A 19652-nucleotide genomic window follows, 5' to 3' on the forward strand; every position below is an offset into this window, starting at 1 on the left:
TGGGCTTTTAAAAGCTTTACTAATCTCCATTGTCTCCAACAAGTCTAGTTTTTTACTTTTGTTGCATTGATGCAGTATTTTTATATTTTGGCTGTCAGGAAGTCGAATTAAAATTTCTTAACAACAATTTAAAATTTAATCTTCCTACCAGAACCGACCGATGTGTTAGGGAAACATTGGCTGTAGAGGCTGAAAATGCTCTACAGTCAACGGATATATTAAATAAGAACATTTTAAGAGCAAGAATAATTTCCTTTTTAAATCAAAATTGTTTCCTTAACAATAAACAGAGAATAAATCAAAACAACAGCAAAATATTAAGATCTATAAAAAAGAAAATGAGGGACAACGATATAGTTTTCACAAAAGCCGATAAGGGATCATGCTTACTTGCCTTAAAAAGAGACGATTACATAAATAAAGTAATGGATTTTCTAAACACAGAAGACTTTGAAAAGGTCGACAGAGATCCGACAGGTCCATTCTTTAATGAATTAAAAAAAGTCTTAGACATGACCTTGGTAACCTTAGAATATTTTAATTCTACAAAACAAAAACTATATCCCATGAACCCTAAAACACCTCTATTATATGGGTTGCCAAAAGTCCATAAAACTAGCATGCCAATTAGACCTGTGGTTTCCTTTGTTGACTCCCCTTGTTACCAGTTATCATCTTGGCTTAACAACGTTCTTAGAAATGTCTCAAACTTCAAAGCACCATATTCTGTAACAAATTCAGTGAATTTTGCCAAAAGCATTCAGAATGTTCACGTTCCAGATACAGCCCAGCTTATATCGCTAGACGTGAAAAACTTATTTCCAAGCATTCCACCCGCTGATTGTCTGGTCTTAGTCAAAGATCTTCTCAGGGGGAAACTTGATTCACTTTTGGTGGAAAATCTACTTTTGCTTCTTTCTACTGTGTTAGATCAAAATTTTTTCCAATTTAACAACCGTTTTTTCAAACAAAAAGAAGGTCTAGCAATGGGCTGTTCTTTATCGCCATTTCTTAGTGAAGTATTTCTTAGCAACTTAGAAACAAAAAAAATGAGCAGTAATTTTAAAAATAACATCATCTTTTATAAACGGTATGTGGATGATATATGTTTGATTTGGAATGGAAGTGAGGTAGAGCTTACAAATTTCCATAATTATGTCAACTCTCTTCACTCTAAAATTGAGTTCACAATCGAACGGGAACAGAACAACACCTTACCATTCTTAGATTTATTACTTAAGAGGGAAAGAAATAAGATATCCTTTGAAATATTTCGTAAACAAGCAACAACAGATAATATTATACAATATAATTTAACATCACCGTCCTCACATAAATTTGCTGCTTTTCATTCTTTATTTTACAGACTTTTTAACATCCCACTTTCTCGTGAAGCTTTTAAAAAAGAATTCCTTACCATTAAACAACTAGCAGTCAGTAACTTTTTCCCTCTTAAACCTATATATAAAATGTATTTTCAGTATGTGAACAAGCATAAATTATCATTTAATTTTATCAGACAACAAACAAACAATATCAAAACTTTTGGGTCGTTTACTTATTTTGGACCAATTTCGTCACAATTATCCCGCTTTTTTTCTCCCTTTAGCATAACCGCAGCTTTTAACACCAATAATACCTTAAATAGACATCTAATTAAAACTAAAGATAAACTACCCCCGCTATCTTCTCCAGGAGTTTATGAGATTAGGTGTAAAGAGTGCCCTGCAGTGTACGTCGGCCAGTCTGGTAGGAAGATTTCTACTAGGATTAGTGAACACAAGGCCCAATACAATAAATTTAAAAATACCGAAATCACAGTGACCAGATCAGCTTTTACTAATCACCTTCTCGACTCCAGACATGATTTTCCTGACAGCCAAAATATAAAAATACTGCATCAATGCAACAAAAGTAAAAAACTAGACTTGTTGGAGACAATGGAGATTAGTAAAGCTTTTAAAAGCCCAGATCTGTCCTGTGTTATTGAAAGGTTTGATTTTGATGGCCACCTAGTTTTTAATAACCTCAAGTAGTTCTAGACTCTTAAATGATGGTTAGATTTCTGAAATGTATAAAGGATTTGATTGTTTAGTTGAGTTCTTTGTACATAGATAGTGCCACTTTATTGTAATCTTTGTTTACTTAAATATTAGGTGTTTTGTGTATGTTATGGTAAGTTTTTGTTGAATTCTCCTGTTTTCGGGTTACATAATTTAAATTATTGTTTAGGTCTGATGATGCTCTAGTCGAGCGAAACATGTAACCTTCGTTATTTTATTAAATGTATTTGTGATGCTGTAGATTTCGTGTTTTTTGCCTTTTGTAGAAGCCTGATTTTAGTAATACTATCCTTCTTAACTACTGGCCGATGTGGCAAATAATGAACATTAACCAATAAAGGTTTATCCTTGAACACCTCCTCAATTATATTATCAGTCAACCACTCCTGTCACCAAAAACCTTATCATATTCTTCCATTAAAACATCTTTTTCTAATTTATGGACAGTATTTTGCATTTGACACTAACTAACTCATTAGATGATACCGAATTACTAGCCGAATTATAAACAACCCTTGGAGCTTCTGGATTGTTTTGCTTGGTACTCACAGGTAAATTCGGGCACATTAGGGACACATGAGCCTTATGACAAACAACACACTTTAAACGCACCCTACACTTATAATCGACTCTTAAGCAGCAGAAACAAGCTTTTTTATTACTTAAAACAGATTTTCTTTCATCCAGCGATAATTAAACAAAACCTGCGGCACCCCTTGATCTGAAGATATAAATTTATGCTTAGATAACCCGCGCCCAGATTCTCTTTGATTAAAAAATGTCTTTAAATCAAACCCTTCTGATGCGAAAATAATTCTTTGATCATTTTCTACTTTGGTTTGCAAAAAGGACATAATGGTATTTAGCTTCTCTTCCATGCTTGGATGTACTGAACCCCCCAAATTGGTTTGCGAGGAGAACAATATCTAATTTATTTGGGGTAATCGCATTATTCAAAATCAATTTAAGCAACTCCCGAATATATACCTCAATTTGCAAATCCTCATGGATAAAACGAGAAGTTAAACAATCTACTATTGGTAAATAATTTTGCCCGGTTGGGGGAAAACTCTCTACTAGTTGCCTTCCCCGACTTCCTGGAACAGTAGCTTGAAGTAAGTATTGTATCTTGTCCTCAGGAACAATGTCCACGTCGTCATGAACTATTTTGAACTGCGACCAAAATGGCAACCAGTCTCTTATGTTTCCATCAAAAACTTTAAGCTGGATAGTAGGTAATTTGAATTTTCGGTTCGTGAAATGAAACCTGACCGGCTGACTGAGTTATTACTTGGTGACGAGCCCTGAGACTGACAATCTCCATCCTCAGATTTTGGGGCATTCTGCACCAGCTCTTCATAGTACTGTAAAAGACCCATATATCGCTTGGTATATTCTTCGCTTTCTTCCATTTCCTTAAGCAAATTATCCTCAGAGACATCTTTTTTCAACAGTGCATCGTACACTTCACCATCAGCAATTTTAAGCGAATTTTAATGTCCTTGGAGAACTGAAGAATAATTTTTATTTCCCAAATATTTTTCTCGTCCTCCGTAAATAATTTTTCAAGATCGTTAGCCCTCTTTGAAAAGACAGAGAGAAAAATTTTTCTGTTTCCTTTTGCTATCCATTTTCTAAGATTATAGTAAGAGAGTACGTGACTCACACTCGTTTGCCCAAAAGAACACGGCAGCCCGGTGCGTTAAATTTGTAACTCAAAGCCCGATAGACTGTTTAAAACTGCACTCGTTTCCATAAAAAAACTCACGGCAACCCGGTGTTTATCTATCAGCATCTTAGTTCAACAAAAGCACAAGAAACTTACTGTATCGCGCTAGAAAAAACCGTTACAAAGCTGTTACCGTCCTGTCACGGTCGCCAATAATGTTGTGTTTGTGTCGCATTCTGTCTTAACGTACTAACGACGGTTCGAAGAAAATAAAAGACCAAAAGTAATTCAACTTTTTATTCACTTTATGGTAACAGTTTGTAGATGATTCTTACCAAACGCTTGACAAAAAACAACAGTTGAGGTGACAACTAAATAACGAAAAACACTTAAACATCGGACAAACAGGCAAAACACTAAAAAAAACCGCGCCCTCAAAAAACACCGCCGTTCTGTACAACCAAACTCTGTCGCGCTTACATGTCAACTAAAAAACGATCGAATCGCCGGGCGGTAAAACACTAAAAAAGCGGGGTTGCCATATTGCTGATAAATAATTACAAAAAATAAAAATTACTGAATGACTCAACAAGTACGATAAAAGTGCGTATTCCAAAAGCTGATAGCAAAGAACTTTCAGCTAGTAATAAGCACCTTTATTAGAACCTGAAGCTTGGTTCCTAATTACGAAAGTCTTAGAGCTTACTAGGCCTAGTAGTTTCAATGGTTAAATATACCACTCGTATTGATAATTTTGCCTTCGTTTCCTCTTAAGGGATAAAAAAATGTAGATTGCGAAACAGACAATAACTTAACACTTAACATTAAAAGAAGCGCGAAACTGTGATAATCAATATTGAAACTGAATAAATCAACTGTCTAGAATTCACCACTTCTGAATACTCTTGTATAACGGTTACAACTGGTGTATTGCAGTCGATGGTAGGTTAGACATTTATGGAAAATGAGATGTTCAATCTTTTTGATAATTTGGCAATGTTTTATCTGTGGTGTAATAAAGATAAAATTGGACGAGCCTTTTTTAAATAATAAAACTTAAAAATACTAGTAACTTTAAAATGATAAGAATTGTTTTTGATTAATCGCATTTTAAATATTACCTATATGATAATATATAACACTCTAAAAGTAATATCCATTGATGGAAAATTAGACGTTTACAAAAAATGTCTTTACCGATATTTTTTGTTTCAATTATACAGAGTTTTTACCGCTTATCGTAATAACGCTGAAAAGTCATATTCTTAATATAAATTATAGAAGAATTTAAAATATCATCAAATTTCCTTTGAACTGATCATATTCCTATACCTAAATACTAGGGCTCCGGAAATAACACCTTAAAAAAGTTTCTTTAAAAATCGATACTTAGACTAATGAAAGTATTCATCGGAGGTTTGCATCAAATGTGAAAGTTAAAGAACAAAGAAAGAACAGAGTTAAAAGAACAAATACTCTAGGAAATTAGAAATATTACTCCAGATGTCATTGACAACGTTCAAAAAAGAATTTTTAAATCGCCGTGGTTATTGTCAAGTTGCTAACGGTGCTCAATTCGAACATTTAATTTAGAAAGGTACTTTTTTAATTTTACATTTTATCATCATTTTTCGTTCAAAATTGCTCATGTAACCACTATTCATTTGTACCATATCCTTTACAAAAAAATGCATTTTTTCTGATTCTGCATAAAAAATTATTTGGTTTCCATTTAAAAAACATATTGATGACGTCATATCTTTTTTGAGTCACCCTTTATTTTTAATTTCCACGTAGAAAAACCCTAAACCCAATATTAAAATCGACGGGTTCGGGCATTTTTTTCACAAACGGTGCATTTAATTTTTATTGAATTTATCCGCTACTTTACGGATGCACTGTATGTAGACTCAAAACTGTAATATTGCAAGACAAGTTAAGCGATTTATAAACCATTTATGTTTAATATTTCTTTCTATTTCTTGGTTTTACAATTTGCTCAAACTGCTTGTGGGACGTTGTTAGTATTTAGTTTATAGGTATATGCATACAGGCAAGTATGGTTGAATCGGAATATTTGTGCATAAAGGGACTTTGATTTTATCATATATTTTGAATAAGAACTTATTTTTTTATCTCATTTTAAACATTAATGCCCTTTTTGAATAGACTTTTGTCAAAACGAATATAGTTTCAGATTTTGAAAAATAATAAGTTCTTGATTGTTTTAACTTTAACAAAACACCTGTTTGAGTAGAGTTTACAACCCCACCTCTTTCGTAGGTAAATTGCTAGTGTGTTTTCTGCTATGCCTGACATCCATAATAAAAGCATCTGCTATAGGGGCAATCTACTACATTACCTTCGTATCGATTTTAACTTACTGGATGTGCAATCAACCTTTGGGACGAATTTTTGCGAGGATATTGGTATTGATCGTTATATTGATTTTTCTAAACATTTCGGTGATATTCATGTATCAGTTGCAATATTTTCATGATAGCACAGTTTTAGAAACCGAAAGTATTTTTGGAAGGTAAGATGATTTAATTTTTTAAATGTAAGTATCATCACTTGGTTTATTCATATTGTAGGTTATTCAATTTGGTACCATTTAAAACATATAAAAATTGCGCCAATCCTAAGATATTTAAGATCCATGATCACGGAACTGTGACTTATATGTTGCCATTTTCCCTGTTTATCTTGTACCATATTTGCGTGTTGGTCTCAAGAGAACTTTTAAATGCCGATGTTAGTAATAGTTTTGTATTCAATATTTTTTATAAAATTTATTTCTTTTTTGTAGGATGGGTTTATTGGTTTATTTAAGGCATTCTTTTACCGTGTGGATCAATCTGATATTGAGGCTAGATGGCGAAGAGTTTATAAACAATTACAAGCAAGTATAGATTGGATAGGTGCTTAAAATCTCATTTTATAAGATGTATGTTCTTTGTTTTAGGCACAAGTAGAAAAAGAAAAACAAGCTACGACAGGTACGTACGCAACGGCTGATAAAATACAAGCCATAGCAAGAACTGTTTTTCAATTTATCGCCAGTATGTCTCACGTGATCAGTAACTTTACTATGATGGTAAGTAATATTCGACATCATATAAGCATTTAGGAGGCAATAGATTCATTTAAAGGAAGCATTTAGCGTAAAATAGTAAAATGATACCTTTATTTCAAGGAGACTGGAGGTAAGGAAACTGATCTCCGCGCTTCCCAAATGAGGTGACGCGGATGCCAACTTGAACGGTACCAAGGCACCTCGGCGCTGTTGTACTCTACGCGTGGCAGTATAGTATCGTTGTAATTAATATTACTGTTTCACAAACAATAACGTTATTATAAAGCAACCCTTATATAGTTGCTTTGTGTCACTATAAACTGTCAAAAGGTGGGTCGAGCCAGTCAGAGTGAGGTTCACTTCTGACAAACGGCCTCGATGTGGCTTCTTTAGCATACAGATTGTATACGCACGCTTAGTTTACAGATCAGTCTCTTTACTGGTAGTCTCTTTGCTATATTTTCATGCGATGGGGAATTCTAAGATCGGTAAGAATATTCTTGATATTTCTAAAAAAATGCCATTGAATCTCTTTAAACGTAACATAATTATTAATGTTAGACTTGACATGCAAATGACAATAAAAACATATAGACTAAGTACACTTAAGATATTAATTTTTGAAATATACCCTTTGTTATTTAGATTCACAAAGATCATAAAATAAAGTAATTAATATATGAATCTCACAAAAGTTTGAAATATAGTTTTCTGGTATTTAGGCGCATACAAACATAATTTTGACAAAAACAAGACTTTTTTTTCATCGTTTTCAATATTTATTATATAGTAAAAGATTAATAGGAAAATCAATTAAACCGTAAAATCACGGACGGTACCATTGCTATTAAAAGTCTGTAACAGGCAAGGCTGCTGTATCCCAAAATTATACCTGGGCCTCAGAATCATACAGGTCGCGAATATGCTCTCTATACTTTATCTCTAAGCAAAGGATAATTATACTTCGCGAGCTATTCGGCATGTCTGTATCTTACACATTTATCTATAACTTAGGCTGTAGGAATTTTAAATTATAAGATTTATGACATTTTTTGATAAAATGGGATTGATTCTAATATTTTACACCCTAGCCGATTTTTAACTACTTGGTTCTTGTTACGTATGTTACTTAAGGAGGGAATAAGAAAATTACTTTTATTTGAAATTATAAATATTATTCTTTTGAAAACAAATAATTATTAACATAATTTTCACTTTAATTTTTTTTTAGTTATGGGCTATAGTATATGTAGACGTGCGGGGCCTGGTTTTTTTGCTATGGTCAAACCTAATTTGGTTGTTGCCTTTCCAAAAGAAAATCTTGTATTTTATGAGTCCACTGGTGATAGTTTTTATCCATTTTATGCTTCTGTCTAGTTACCTATATTCAATTGACCTAAAAGCAGATGAATTACGTTCTCAATTTGGAATTTTGGATTTTAGAGAAAGTAAGTATAAATAATAAAATAAAGATGTAAGTTAATATAATATGTAAATAACATTTTTCCAATTTATAACTTTACAATTACCCTAATAAAATTAATCAATTGATTTATTGTTAACCATTAGTTTTCTGTTCTTCCCGCTTTTTTAATAATAATAATAAAAATAATAACTGATATTAAAACATGCTATCGTTAAAATGGTGTTATTTATCTGTGCAAGAACCCCGATAAACATAAATTAAAATAAAATAATAAGAAAAGTAGTCGTCCATTTTTGCTTAAAGAGACTTACTTATTACAAGTTTAGCGGGTGCGACGTTTCATTCGCGGTGCGTTTCTTAAAACATATAACTTGTCCAATAATGTTATGATCAAATGAAATCTTTGGCAGGGGAATCAGAAAATATTATACAGACTACAGACATACCTAATAAAAAATTTTCAAGGGGTCAAATAATAACGTTTTTGAATAACTTTCACTCGAGAAATAAAAGTAATAATTGGGAGATTGAACTACGTAAGGGTGGCGGTTTTCTTGGCCTCAGATGTCTTTCAATAGGTCAACAAGGACCTTACCAACTCGTTTTTACAACACTGAAAAATACTCTAGAGTAATGCTCGGTTACTTTAAAGTGTTTTGATACTTCTATAGTTAAGCTGTATCTCCTAATCCCGAGAATACAGTTCCCCAAAAAAATATCACCGTTAGACCTGTGCTATCCTTCATTGACTCACCAGTGTATAAACTCCTTATGTAATATTTTTAAGGAATGCCTTCAATATTAAAATCGCTCTTCCGTCAAAAATTCAATTGGTTTTGCTTAATTCCCCGAGCTCGTGATAGATAACCTAATGACTCTTATTTGTTTAGTGTTAGATCAGGTTTTTTGTAACTCATAATTCAATTTACAGTTTTATAGTTGTAATATTTTATTAGTTTGATTTCGGTCTGAATACGGCTTGAAGGGTGAAAAACGTTTACCACAATTTCAACCTAAAGATAAATTCGAGACTTTTGACCAAACTTGTACTTTTTTTTGTAATAAGTTAGTCTATTACAGAAAAAATATAATCCTATTTTCAACAATAATAATATCGGTGTCCGATGGCTAAATTCCCCGGTAAATTATTCCTGATGTTTTCATACACTTCTTATTTTTCGGAAGACATTCTTTGCAGGATGGCAGCAGCTTCTCGTCTCAAGGCCAATGTTAGGGTATTGGCCTTCTCCCTAGACGACCAATGGTTTACTTTTGCAGCCGCTTCAAACTGACACTGATAAACATGCGCAACAGCCTTTATTCTTATTGTGTACTGCGGAATATCTACAGGGCAGCTCATCAATTGTGTTGACGTCCAATGTTGCAATTTTCTTTTGAAAATCCTGGATCCTGTTCCCTTCCAATTAAAGAATCCGCTACTCCAGATTTTTTTATTTTCGTTCCCTCTTGTTTTCTTCTAACCTGGCAGAATTCTCTCTTAGCTTTTCCTCAAGCTCAGTTCCTAAATTGGTGAGTGTGGCAGAGTTGTCCTCCAGGTTTGCATTTTTGAGCAATTTAGCCTTCAGGTTGGCGGAATTTTCTAACCATTTACTTTCCAGTACTTGCAACATTTGACCCATATCGCTTACACCAGCAAAATCAAAGTTCTCCGAGTCATCGCCTTCGTCAAGTAATGAAAGTCGCTCCCGCAAGTTCGCTTTATTTCCCGTCGTACGGCAGTCCCCTTTTTATTGTCGAGTCCAATTTACTTTAGTCCACTATTGCTTATTTTTTTACAACACCTGACACTAATGTAGCATTTTTTTCGTTTGTTAAATCCGAATCAAATACTCGATTGAATAAAAATATTTCACTAATTTATTTACACGCTTACACTACTTAACACGATTACTTACGACTACTAGAAATATGTTTTTTCATCGTATTTATTTACTACTATTTATGTCTGATTTAAATCTCGATATTACGAACTGTACTTCACTGAACTGACAACTGACTTCCAGCGGCGACTCGGCTTCTTATATACACGGCTAACCAGGATTCCGGAAGATTCTCTGACCTTCTAAACATCGTGCGATGTGCGACTTGTGTCATTCTAGAATGACGAGTAATCAGCTGGTCTCTCGGCGTTTTCAATATCGTTACAGTAATAAGCAGTTCCCTAAATATTAATACATATATCAAGTCAGCAGATTTAGGGTAATGAGTTGATTATGGTCGCGCATACTATTGAGCCAAAAACATACAGGAGTATGGTACAAACACGAGCAGCAATGTACAGGATATGGAACAAGTCTTCATGAAACCTGGAAGTAAATTGAACTCGAATGCGGTTATGAGCGGAATAAGCTCAGAACAGAGATACGGCAACATTCAGAAATAATAGAACTTAAGCATCGAATACTCATGTCTGAAAAAGCAAAACGAAAGATAAGACATTCTCAATTGTGCAAACACTAGAACCGGATGTTTTAAATGAATAAGTTACGTGTCTTAAATTTGCCATCCACCATACCGATGTGTCCCTGTCAACGTCTTAACTTCAACTTCACTCTAGAAAACTAGATTAAAAGGAGAGATACGCAAACAGAAAGACGCAAACAAATCGGATTACTTAACACTTACTTGCCTTTATCATTCGTATCTCTATCAATTCAAGAGCAGTCTGAGTCTAATGCATGCGTTGTAATTAAAGTAGCAAGCGAAACTGGCAAAACTAATCATTTGCACCAAATGCCAACAAGTCTCTAGATAGAGAGACATTATACTATATCGAAAGAAGACAGAATGAGGAATTTTGGAATACGATAAAACAATATAAAAAAGCATATTGGATAGAGGAAAATTAAAAAAGAATAGAGGGCTGTCCGAAATGGAACCAATTCAAATCAGCACCAACAATATTAAAGAACTTGACAAAATCCATGCCTACTAGTAAAAGCATTTGATGAGTACGCATGACTTATTAGCTGTTCAAGTTACAAATGCAATATAAAACTTTACAACTATTCCCATATTCTTTGCATCTATATAATTCCTACATACCAAGTTAGAAGAGCACACACAATTTTAACCATCGTGTGTCTGCCAGTAATCTACGAAATTCTCACATCAGTTATACAAAAACCTAAAAAGACATGTTGTGTTAGCAAGGGAGTAAAGAAGTAGTCGGAAAGGATCAAGAAGCAGTACAGAGTGGCTTATAATAAACTCTATAATCGGTAGGTGAGCTTGTAAAAACAAAAGGAACATTTCAGTCTCCTGGATTGATTATAAAAAAGCATTCGACTCTGTACCTTACTGTTTGTTACTAAGAACAATGGAAATCTACAAGATCTGTCTCTGCATTATTGCAATATTAAAACATTTAATGGGAATTTGGCAAACCTTACTTTCTGTGCATTTATACAACCTAAGTTACACAATTAAACACCTATAAATGAAAAGATAAATTTTTCACATCGATAGCTCGAGCCCTTTACTTTTTTGTACGGGTGTTGTGACACCCAGAGAAGCTTAGTGAGTGCACTAAGCTTCTCTCTAGAGGCAGAGAATTTAGAGTGGTTAAGTTTGGCAGCATAACGATAACCTGTAAACACAAAAACTGATAATGAGGTCATAGAAGTAATGAATAGCAAACTTTTACACGGTCGAAATCCTGTCAATCTGTATGGTCCAAAAATTAACATCAGAAAGTTCTCGGTCCGATATCTCTAGGATTGTTGCGGACTGAGATCACAAGACAGAAGGCCTTATCACATCTATACAATATCACGAAGCTTCTAACTACAAGTAACTTTTTGAAATATATTGCTAAACAAAGTTTAGTAAGTAGAGTGACATACGTTTGTCTAAATAGTGTGTTTTGTCATGATATTTTACGGTTTGACCTCTTGAGGGAAACGGGTTTCTGTGAAATTTTGTCCCGTAAGTTGCATAATTTTAATGAAGTTCTTAAGTTATAGTTCAGCCGATCTAAGATAAATTTGATCGATCTAAGATAGATTGAAATTCAAATTGTCAAAACAGTGGGCTGCCAAGACAGTTGTGCATATAGGTCTCCTAATGGACCCGCCGGCGCCGTGCCCCATCGGGGGTAACCAGAGCCAAATGGCATTATAAAAACCGATAAGGCTCTCTGGTCTGAAGGACTTAAAGTCATTCGGTGCACTGAAGGTGTTACCCAAGTATATGAACCTGGTGCGTGAGTGCTGGACACTCCCCGACCACATGGTCAACGGCTTCATCCTTCTCACAGCACCACGAGCATTCCGGGTTGTCCACAATACCGATGGTATGGAGATGGTTTCTTAAGTGCCAGTGTCCGGTTTAAAGACCTGTCACTAGCCGAATTTCGGGTCTTTTTAGGCGTAGTAGATTTTGGTGAGACAGGCAAAGGGCCCATCTATGTGCGCTTTGGCCTATCTCATATCAGGACTCAGTACATCTTCGGTGGGTCCACTTGTCCAACAGACCCGCCATTGACGCGACCGCTTCGCATTTGGCGATACCAATTATGGGTTCCGGCTCCATCGGCACATGCACGGATCCCAGTCTGGCAAGAGAGTCTGCTTCCTCATTACCTGCATGGCCTGCGTGGCCAGGTACCCAGACGAGCTGGACCCTGCAGCCAACCTGCACCAGTTTTTTCAAGACTCCCATGCACTCTAGTACAAGCTTGGTGTTAACCTTTACGGCCGTGATAGCCTTAATGGCAGTTCCGCTATCCGAGCATACTGGTACGACTGTAGTGCGGTGCCCGGATTTTCTGTCCGCATTTTAATACAGCTATACATTAACCTGGAAGACAGTGGCATGCTCCCACGGTTTTAAAACACATAGTGGTTCTGGTGGGTTTTGGGGCAGAGCGTGTGCATAGGATGAATGGCGCAAGGGCGGTTCTCTTTTTTAATTCCGCAAATGGCGGATAAACCGGACATAGACGAATGCGAAGTACCAAAAAAATTTTCCGTCGGAAACTTAAACATAAGATCTGTGAATACCGATTTTAATGAGTTTACTTCCTATGTTGAATATTATAAATTGGATATAATAGCATTATCAGAGATATGGCTCTCACCAGATCAACCTTCAAATACTTTTATAATTCCAGGATATCAATTTATCAGGAAAGATAGGCAAACAAGGGGTGGTGGAATTGCAATGTACATAAAAAAAGAACTAACATTCAGTAAAATATATCTTGAATTTGATTCAGAAAAATTGTTCGAATTTATGTTTATCGAGTTTGTGCTTTGCTCAAAAAAATACTTCTTAGCATGTATTTATCGCGCCCCGTCGAATAACATTACGCAATTTAAAAATAAATAACCCTCTTACAAAATTCAGTACACGCTTAAAATTAAAAAAAAAAAAACAGTTTAGATAACTTCAATCTCATTCAACTAATTGATATGCCTACTAAGATTAATAATCACTCTGCAACCCTGATGGATCTAATAATTGCAAGCTCGAATCTAGAAGTCATAGATAGTATCTCTGTAAAAAATTTCTGAAGAAATAGATCATAACTTAACTTATGTTTATTATTTATGGTTTGGTGATAGAACACGTATTCAAAGAAAAGCTGCTCAATTATTCAATGAAATCCATCCTGACCGTCCTCCGATATGTCAAAAGGTGGTGAGTAGAATAGAGGCTAAATTTAGAAAATTCGGTCATGTTAGAGATCTGCCGAAATCTGGTCGTCCTGCTCGAGATGAAAATGAACAACTTGACGTTTTGCTTTCTTTGGAAGAAAATCCATGCTCTCCTCTGTCGCAGATTGGGGCAAATTTACACATGGCGAAATCTATAGGTCACCGAATAGGTAAAAAGCACAAATATCACCCCTACAAAGTTATTCCTGTGCAAGAGTTATTTGATGACGATTTCGATAGGCGAAATGAGTTTATGAATGAATTGATGAAGCCACGTTCTGTTTGAATGGTAGTTTAAACAGACAAAATTGTCGATATTGGGCAACAGAAAATCCGCATTGGATGATGGAGGTAAACACCCAGTACCCTCAAAAACTAAATGTGTGGTATGGAATAGTGCGCGGAAGAGTAATAGGTTCCTTTTTCTTTGAACAGACTTTAACGGGACAAGTTTATCTCGGTTTTCTCCAATTTGAATTAGTTCCAGCGTTACTAGCTTTATTTTCAAATCCATGGAACCCAGACTATCCTGACAAAGAACTCATTTTCTAGCAAGATGGCGCTCCTCCGCACTATGCTGCCACTGTGCGTACATTTTTGGATGAAACCTTTCCCAATCGGTGGATAGGAAGGAAAGGACCCATCGAATGGCCTGCTAGCTCGCCTGATCTAACACCAATGGACTTTTTTTTGAGGGGATACCTCAAGTCGAAGGTATTTGTTAATAGGCCAAATAATCAAGACGACTTGAAAGAGAGAATTCGCAGAAAAGTGCGCGCCATAACTCCAGAAATGATTGAAAATGTGCAACGAGACTTTATTGATCGCCTTGGATATTGTCAAGCCGTGAATGGCAACTATTTTGAATATTTACCTTAATTTTTGTTTTTTTTTTTTATTTGTTACATGAATCGTCTTTTTTTCGATAACGGTTGACTTTAGGTATATGATATGATGCATGAAACATACGTAGAATTCCACGCGAAATTCAAAGATGAAATAAAAAAAGGTGTTTTCATTTGAAAAAATGAAGTTGATGGTCGTAATTTATTTTTGAGTAACCCTGTATATACAAACTTCACGTACAAAAATGCGCAACTTGAAATAACAATCGACGGGTCCGAGCGTTTTTTTTTTGAACACACCCCTGAATTTTAAATGAATTTAGACATAACTTTAGGGATGCACTGTATAGAGTTTTACTCTTACCGGACGACAAACTTTCAAAAATCATTTACATATCTAAGATTTGGAATGACCTTCCAAATACAGTCAAATATTTTACATTAAATAGTTTGAAAAAGCATGTGAAATTAATACTCGTGCAGACTCAACTATAGGCTCGTAACTAACTAATGTGTACATACATTTTTGTTTTATTCGTGTCTTTGGTTTTGCTTTTCTTTGTTTTCACAATAAAGCTGCACGAATTCGCTTTTTGACTTCAAATACATACAAGTAAACGTTATTAAAAATTGTCTGGACCGTACATCATCCATCTCTCGCCATTCGTCTTTTCCTCCGTCTCTCTCTAGCCTCAGGCCTATAATTAATTATTATGGGAAAATTATATTATAAATAAAAATATATTACAATAATAATTACTTATAGTGACTCTTAGCGCACACTCGTGCAAATCTGTTGTTATTCTTTTTGTAATAATCTATTTATTTAGTTTGATGATTTTTCTTGTGGTTTTTTATTAGTTTCCTTATTAATTAACTTTAAGCTGACAGTTTTATCCCACTCTTGGCTTCTTTTGTCAGTAGCTAAAGAATATCGGTTGTTAAAAATCGCGGGACTGACCTTTTTGCTAAGAGACGCTGTAATTTAAAATATTAAATATTTTATCTTTATTTTATTTCTAATCAATACATTGACTCTTTATGGCAAATTACTTTTGAATTTGAATTAAATATATACTAGATGCCAGGTAACATTAAGAAAATATCTACGTCATAACAAGGTCGGGGGAATCGTTTATCAAGAGATCTTTAAAAAAAAACTGTTAGACAGGATGATGTTAAACATAATAGACCAGACATATTAATACTAAACTGCATGCACTGCAATTCACTTATAATAGGTACCACACTACCGTTAGAGAAAAACATATGAAATGCCGGAACAGATAATAAATAAATAAAATAATAAAGAAATAATGTTTAATTCAAAATTTTCAAAATAAGTATTACAATAAAACAAGCAGAAACAGAAGAGACCGAAACAACAAAAAATGCCACTTGTTAGTAATTTGGTAGTCGAATCCCATTATAGCTCTTTATTAAGGGTGTAAAAGTTAATTCCAAGTGTTCACAACACATTTTTTCATTAAAATTTTGACAAAAGATTGCGGAAAAAGTATGACCTCTTTTTAGTTTCCACGGTTTCTTCATATCCCGGTCCTCCCGAATCCAATGAGCTAATCCGTACTTTCCAAGATATGGAAAACTTGGGTCCATTTTAGGGTCCAAGAAAATTGTCATTTATGTTAAAATCATCCAAAAAGATCAAAGTTATATCGAGTTTAAAATACTCATCCAACCATTGTTTTTTGTCAGTCTTTTGTTTTTAAGCCTTCTTAAAAACAAAAAAGTGTTTCTTCCTCAGGCTGTTTCTTGAGAAATTAATAATTTGATTCTGAGGGAAATAAAAATAATCAAAAAGGCCGCAATTCAGAATTTTCAATAACTAATTTGTTCTAGTTCTTACTAGATCTGGTAATTTTGTACTGGATGAGGTGTTATGTTGGCTTTTGTGTAATTAAAAATTTAAATGGTAGACCCGGTAGCACAGTGAGCAAGTGTTCACGATGCGATCGTGTGGGCTCAGGTTTGAATCCTGGCATAAGTACGGTTTTTTGTATTTGTCTTACAAAAATAAACACTCGTTCGGTTCGGAGCCCACGTTAAATTGTAGGTTCATAATAAAGAAAAAGATTGGACGGCCGTCGAAATATGATGCGAGTCCATTGTAATTGAGAAAGAAGGAGAAAAACTTATTTACTATTTTTAAAACCCATATTTCTAAAGTCCTTCTCAGATTCTCTCAGATACGCAGTATTTTTGTAATTTATAGAGTTAAATCTACTTGCTAACGTGATGAGAAACGAAATCGAACATTTACGAAAAAAGCCGTAAGTAAAATGAAAAATCTCAAACATATACTGCAATCGATTACGAGACCATCGGATTAGGTTGGATCCGCTTGATGCAGCCGTTTTCCGTGCATTCTGAGGTCAAAAAAATGGTCAAAAAAGCCCATTTAACAAATTTTAAAACATAATTTATAAAGTTCCAGATAAATCTTAATAGTTTAGTATTTTTGTAATCCTTCAGATGTAATCTAGCCGCTGATAGATTTATTAGATTCACTTTAATGTTCTATAATTCCTAAAATGCTTATCAGATTTTATTAATACCACTCATTTTTCTGATTCTAATGACACCAATAAGAAAAATGGGACACAAAAAATTTAAATAAAGTTTAAATAGTCGATTGCAGCAAAATTTTGATCTATTCAGGTTTAAAATGGTTTCTTTATATTCTACTCTTATGAGTTCATTTTAGAGACCAAAAAAATTTTCAGTAATAAATTTTTTGTAAGATCTCTAAGTAAGATAATAATTTGTTGTTTTTGTAAATCAAGAAATTTTGCAGATTTTTTTTTGTTTTCATACATTTCTTGTTTAAATCAATACTAATATCTTCAGCAATTACTCATTGCTGAAGATCGCTTATTACATAATCGCCAAAGAATAATGGAACATTGACGATTGTCCCCTTATTTTACATGGAAGCAAGATAAATAACATTGCGAGCCTGCTCTAGATCTAAAAGTCTTGCTATTCAATATAGCTATTGACAGTTTTGACAGCATACGTTAAAATACAAATATGCCTAGCCAATGAGAGCGCTTCGGCATCCGCGAGGGCGTGGTATGCGAACCGCCAAATTCAAAATAGGAAATTTTCAATGTATGTAGAGTTTTTCTATTCATATTTATATTTAATTAGGTTTTTATGATGCGTATATATTTTAGATGAAGAAAAGTGCAATATGCATTAAAAACATTTAATAAGAAGATATTTTAGCTATTATTAGTAAATGGATTATTGATTTTTTTTTATATTTACAGAGTGTGATCAATTATTATTTTTAAAATATTTTATAAATACTTGCCAAATTTGGTTTTTATAGCAAATTATCTCTTTTAATGACGAAATTTGTTAATCATTTGGTATAGCGGTACGTGTAAGCGCAATGTATGAATTATTTAATTATTATTGTTAGTTAAATATTAAAAATGGGGTGATACGAAATTGAATTGGTGTGTAGAGCTGATAAATTAATTGGTTAATAGGTGGATGAGTGAATAAATAAAAAAGTTAGAAAATAAAAATAAATGGCAATTAAATTTTTTAACAATATATGGTGAACATTTTAAAGTTCGCATTTTTACATACCTCTGTGTCATAATTCTAATATGCACCTTAGTAATATAATAATTGTCAATAGTTATTTGAAAGTATATTATTTTAAATTGTCCACTACCACTATACATTATACTTTAGTGGTTGATAATTGATATAAAGTATATATATATATATATATGGTTGGAAAAGCTGTATAAAGTGTAAATATGACTAAAAAGTCAAAGTATAAGAACAGAAAACAAAAAAAAAACGTAGAAATTATATTTTAACTTTGTTTATTTCAAATAATAAAAAATCTATAAATTTATTTGTTATTTAAATATAATAATTTATGGTATTTTTAATATCAACAACCTCAAAATTAAATGCAAAGAGGCTAAATGTATTAATCTGGTATATAGTATGTAGTATGTAGACTCGCACTTCTTTAGCTTATTTGTCATCTCGGCTCGTCATGTATATACAGCCCAAACCATTCAAACTTCCATACAATAGTAACATGGAAAAAAATTACTGCTCTGTATACATTTTAATTCATAAATATATACTCATAGAGGATCTTCCCCCTCGTTCGATGCCAATTTCAAGTTAATCCAATTAGCTTTTCTGCACCCTAAAAAATATTAAAAACATAGCAAACAAAATGTAATAGAAAATGATTAGTTGAATATTAACATACAAAATAAGCTAACATTTTAGTCTTAAAATAAAAGATATAAAAATAGTTATAAAGAAACCAACACCTATGACGTCTTATAATTTGTTTTTACAATTTGAAACCTGCACCAAAACCTTACAAAAAATATACTTAGTTATATTATATTGATTATAACACAAAATACCATATAAAATACCACATCCTATTTTTGTTAACTTCACAGCTATAATACAAACATAAAAAAATAACTACAATTCAAATATTATCTAGCCATTAAATACACAAAGAAATCTAGCTTATTTTTTATTTGGATAGTACATTTGTTTTTCAATTTTTCTTTTCTTTTCAATGTCCTGAGAATTTTCTTCCTCCACTTCTTTATTTTTAAATTTGTTGATTACAGCCATGAATCTGGCAAATGCATTTTTATCTAAACTTCTACCATAACTACAAATCTCTTGCAATGCAATCTTAAAATAAGTATAAACGATGTAATAAAAATGTAACTTATATTTTACTCAAACTACTTCTCGATTTTCTTCAAAGTCCATTGCAGAACTATTGACTTTCATTTTTGAACTCTCCTGAATAAAATGGTTTACATCCTCCTGATAATTGATTTGGCTAGTTGTGGGTTGATCAA

The 19652-nt window shown here is 33.4% G+C and overlaps 1 protein-coding gene across 3 annotated transcripts in view; it reads left to right on the forward strand.

The window, feature by feature from the left end:
• The window catches only part of LOC126741170 (piezo-type mechanosensitive ion channel component-like), a 213716-nt gene that overhangs the window by 10562 nt on the left and 183502 nt on the right, over positions 1 to 19652 (forward strand). For 2 of the 3 annotated variants that reach the window (XM_050447517.1, XM_050447518.1), the window contains 5 exons: positions 6016 to 6268; positions 6327 to 6486; positions 6542 to 6634; positions 6698 to 6829; positions 8040 to 8256. In XM_050447517.1, the coding sequence (XP_050303474.1) occupies positions 6016 to 6268; positions 6327 to 6486; positions 6542 to 6634; positions 6698 to 6829; positions 8040 to 8256 (855 nt within the window). Of the gene's footprint in view, positions 1 to 6015; positions 6269 to 6326; positions 6487 to 6541; positions 6639 to 6697; positions 6830 to 8039; positions 8257 to 19652 lie in introns of those variants that run through there. The other variant, XM_050447519.1, reaches the window with a different exon arrangement.

This window comes from Anthonomus grandis, chromosome 10, assembly GCF_022605725.1.
Source record: "Anthonomus grandis grandis chromosome 10, icAntGran1.3, whole genome shotgun sequence".
Taxonomy (NCBI): domain Eukaryota; kingdom Metazoa; phylum Arthropoda; class Insecta; order Coleoptera; family Curculionidae; genus Anthonomus; species Anthonomus grandis.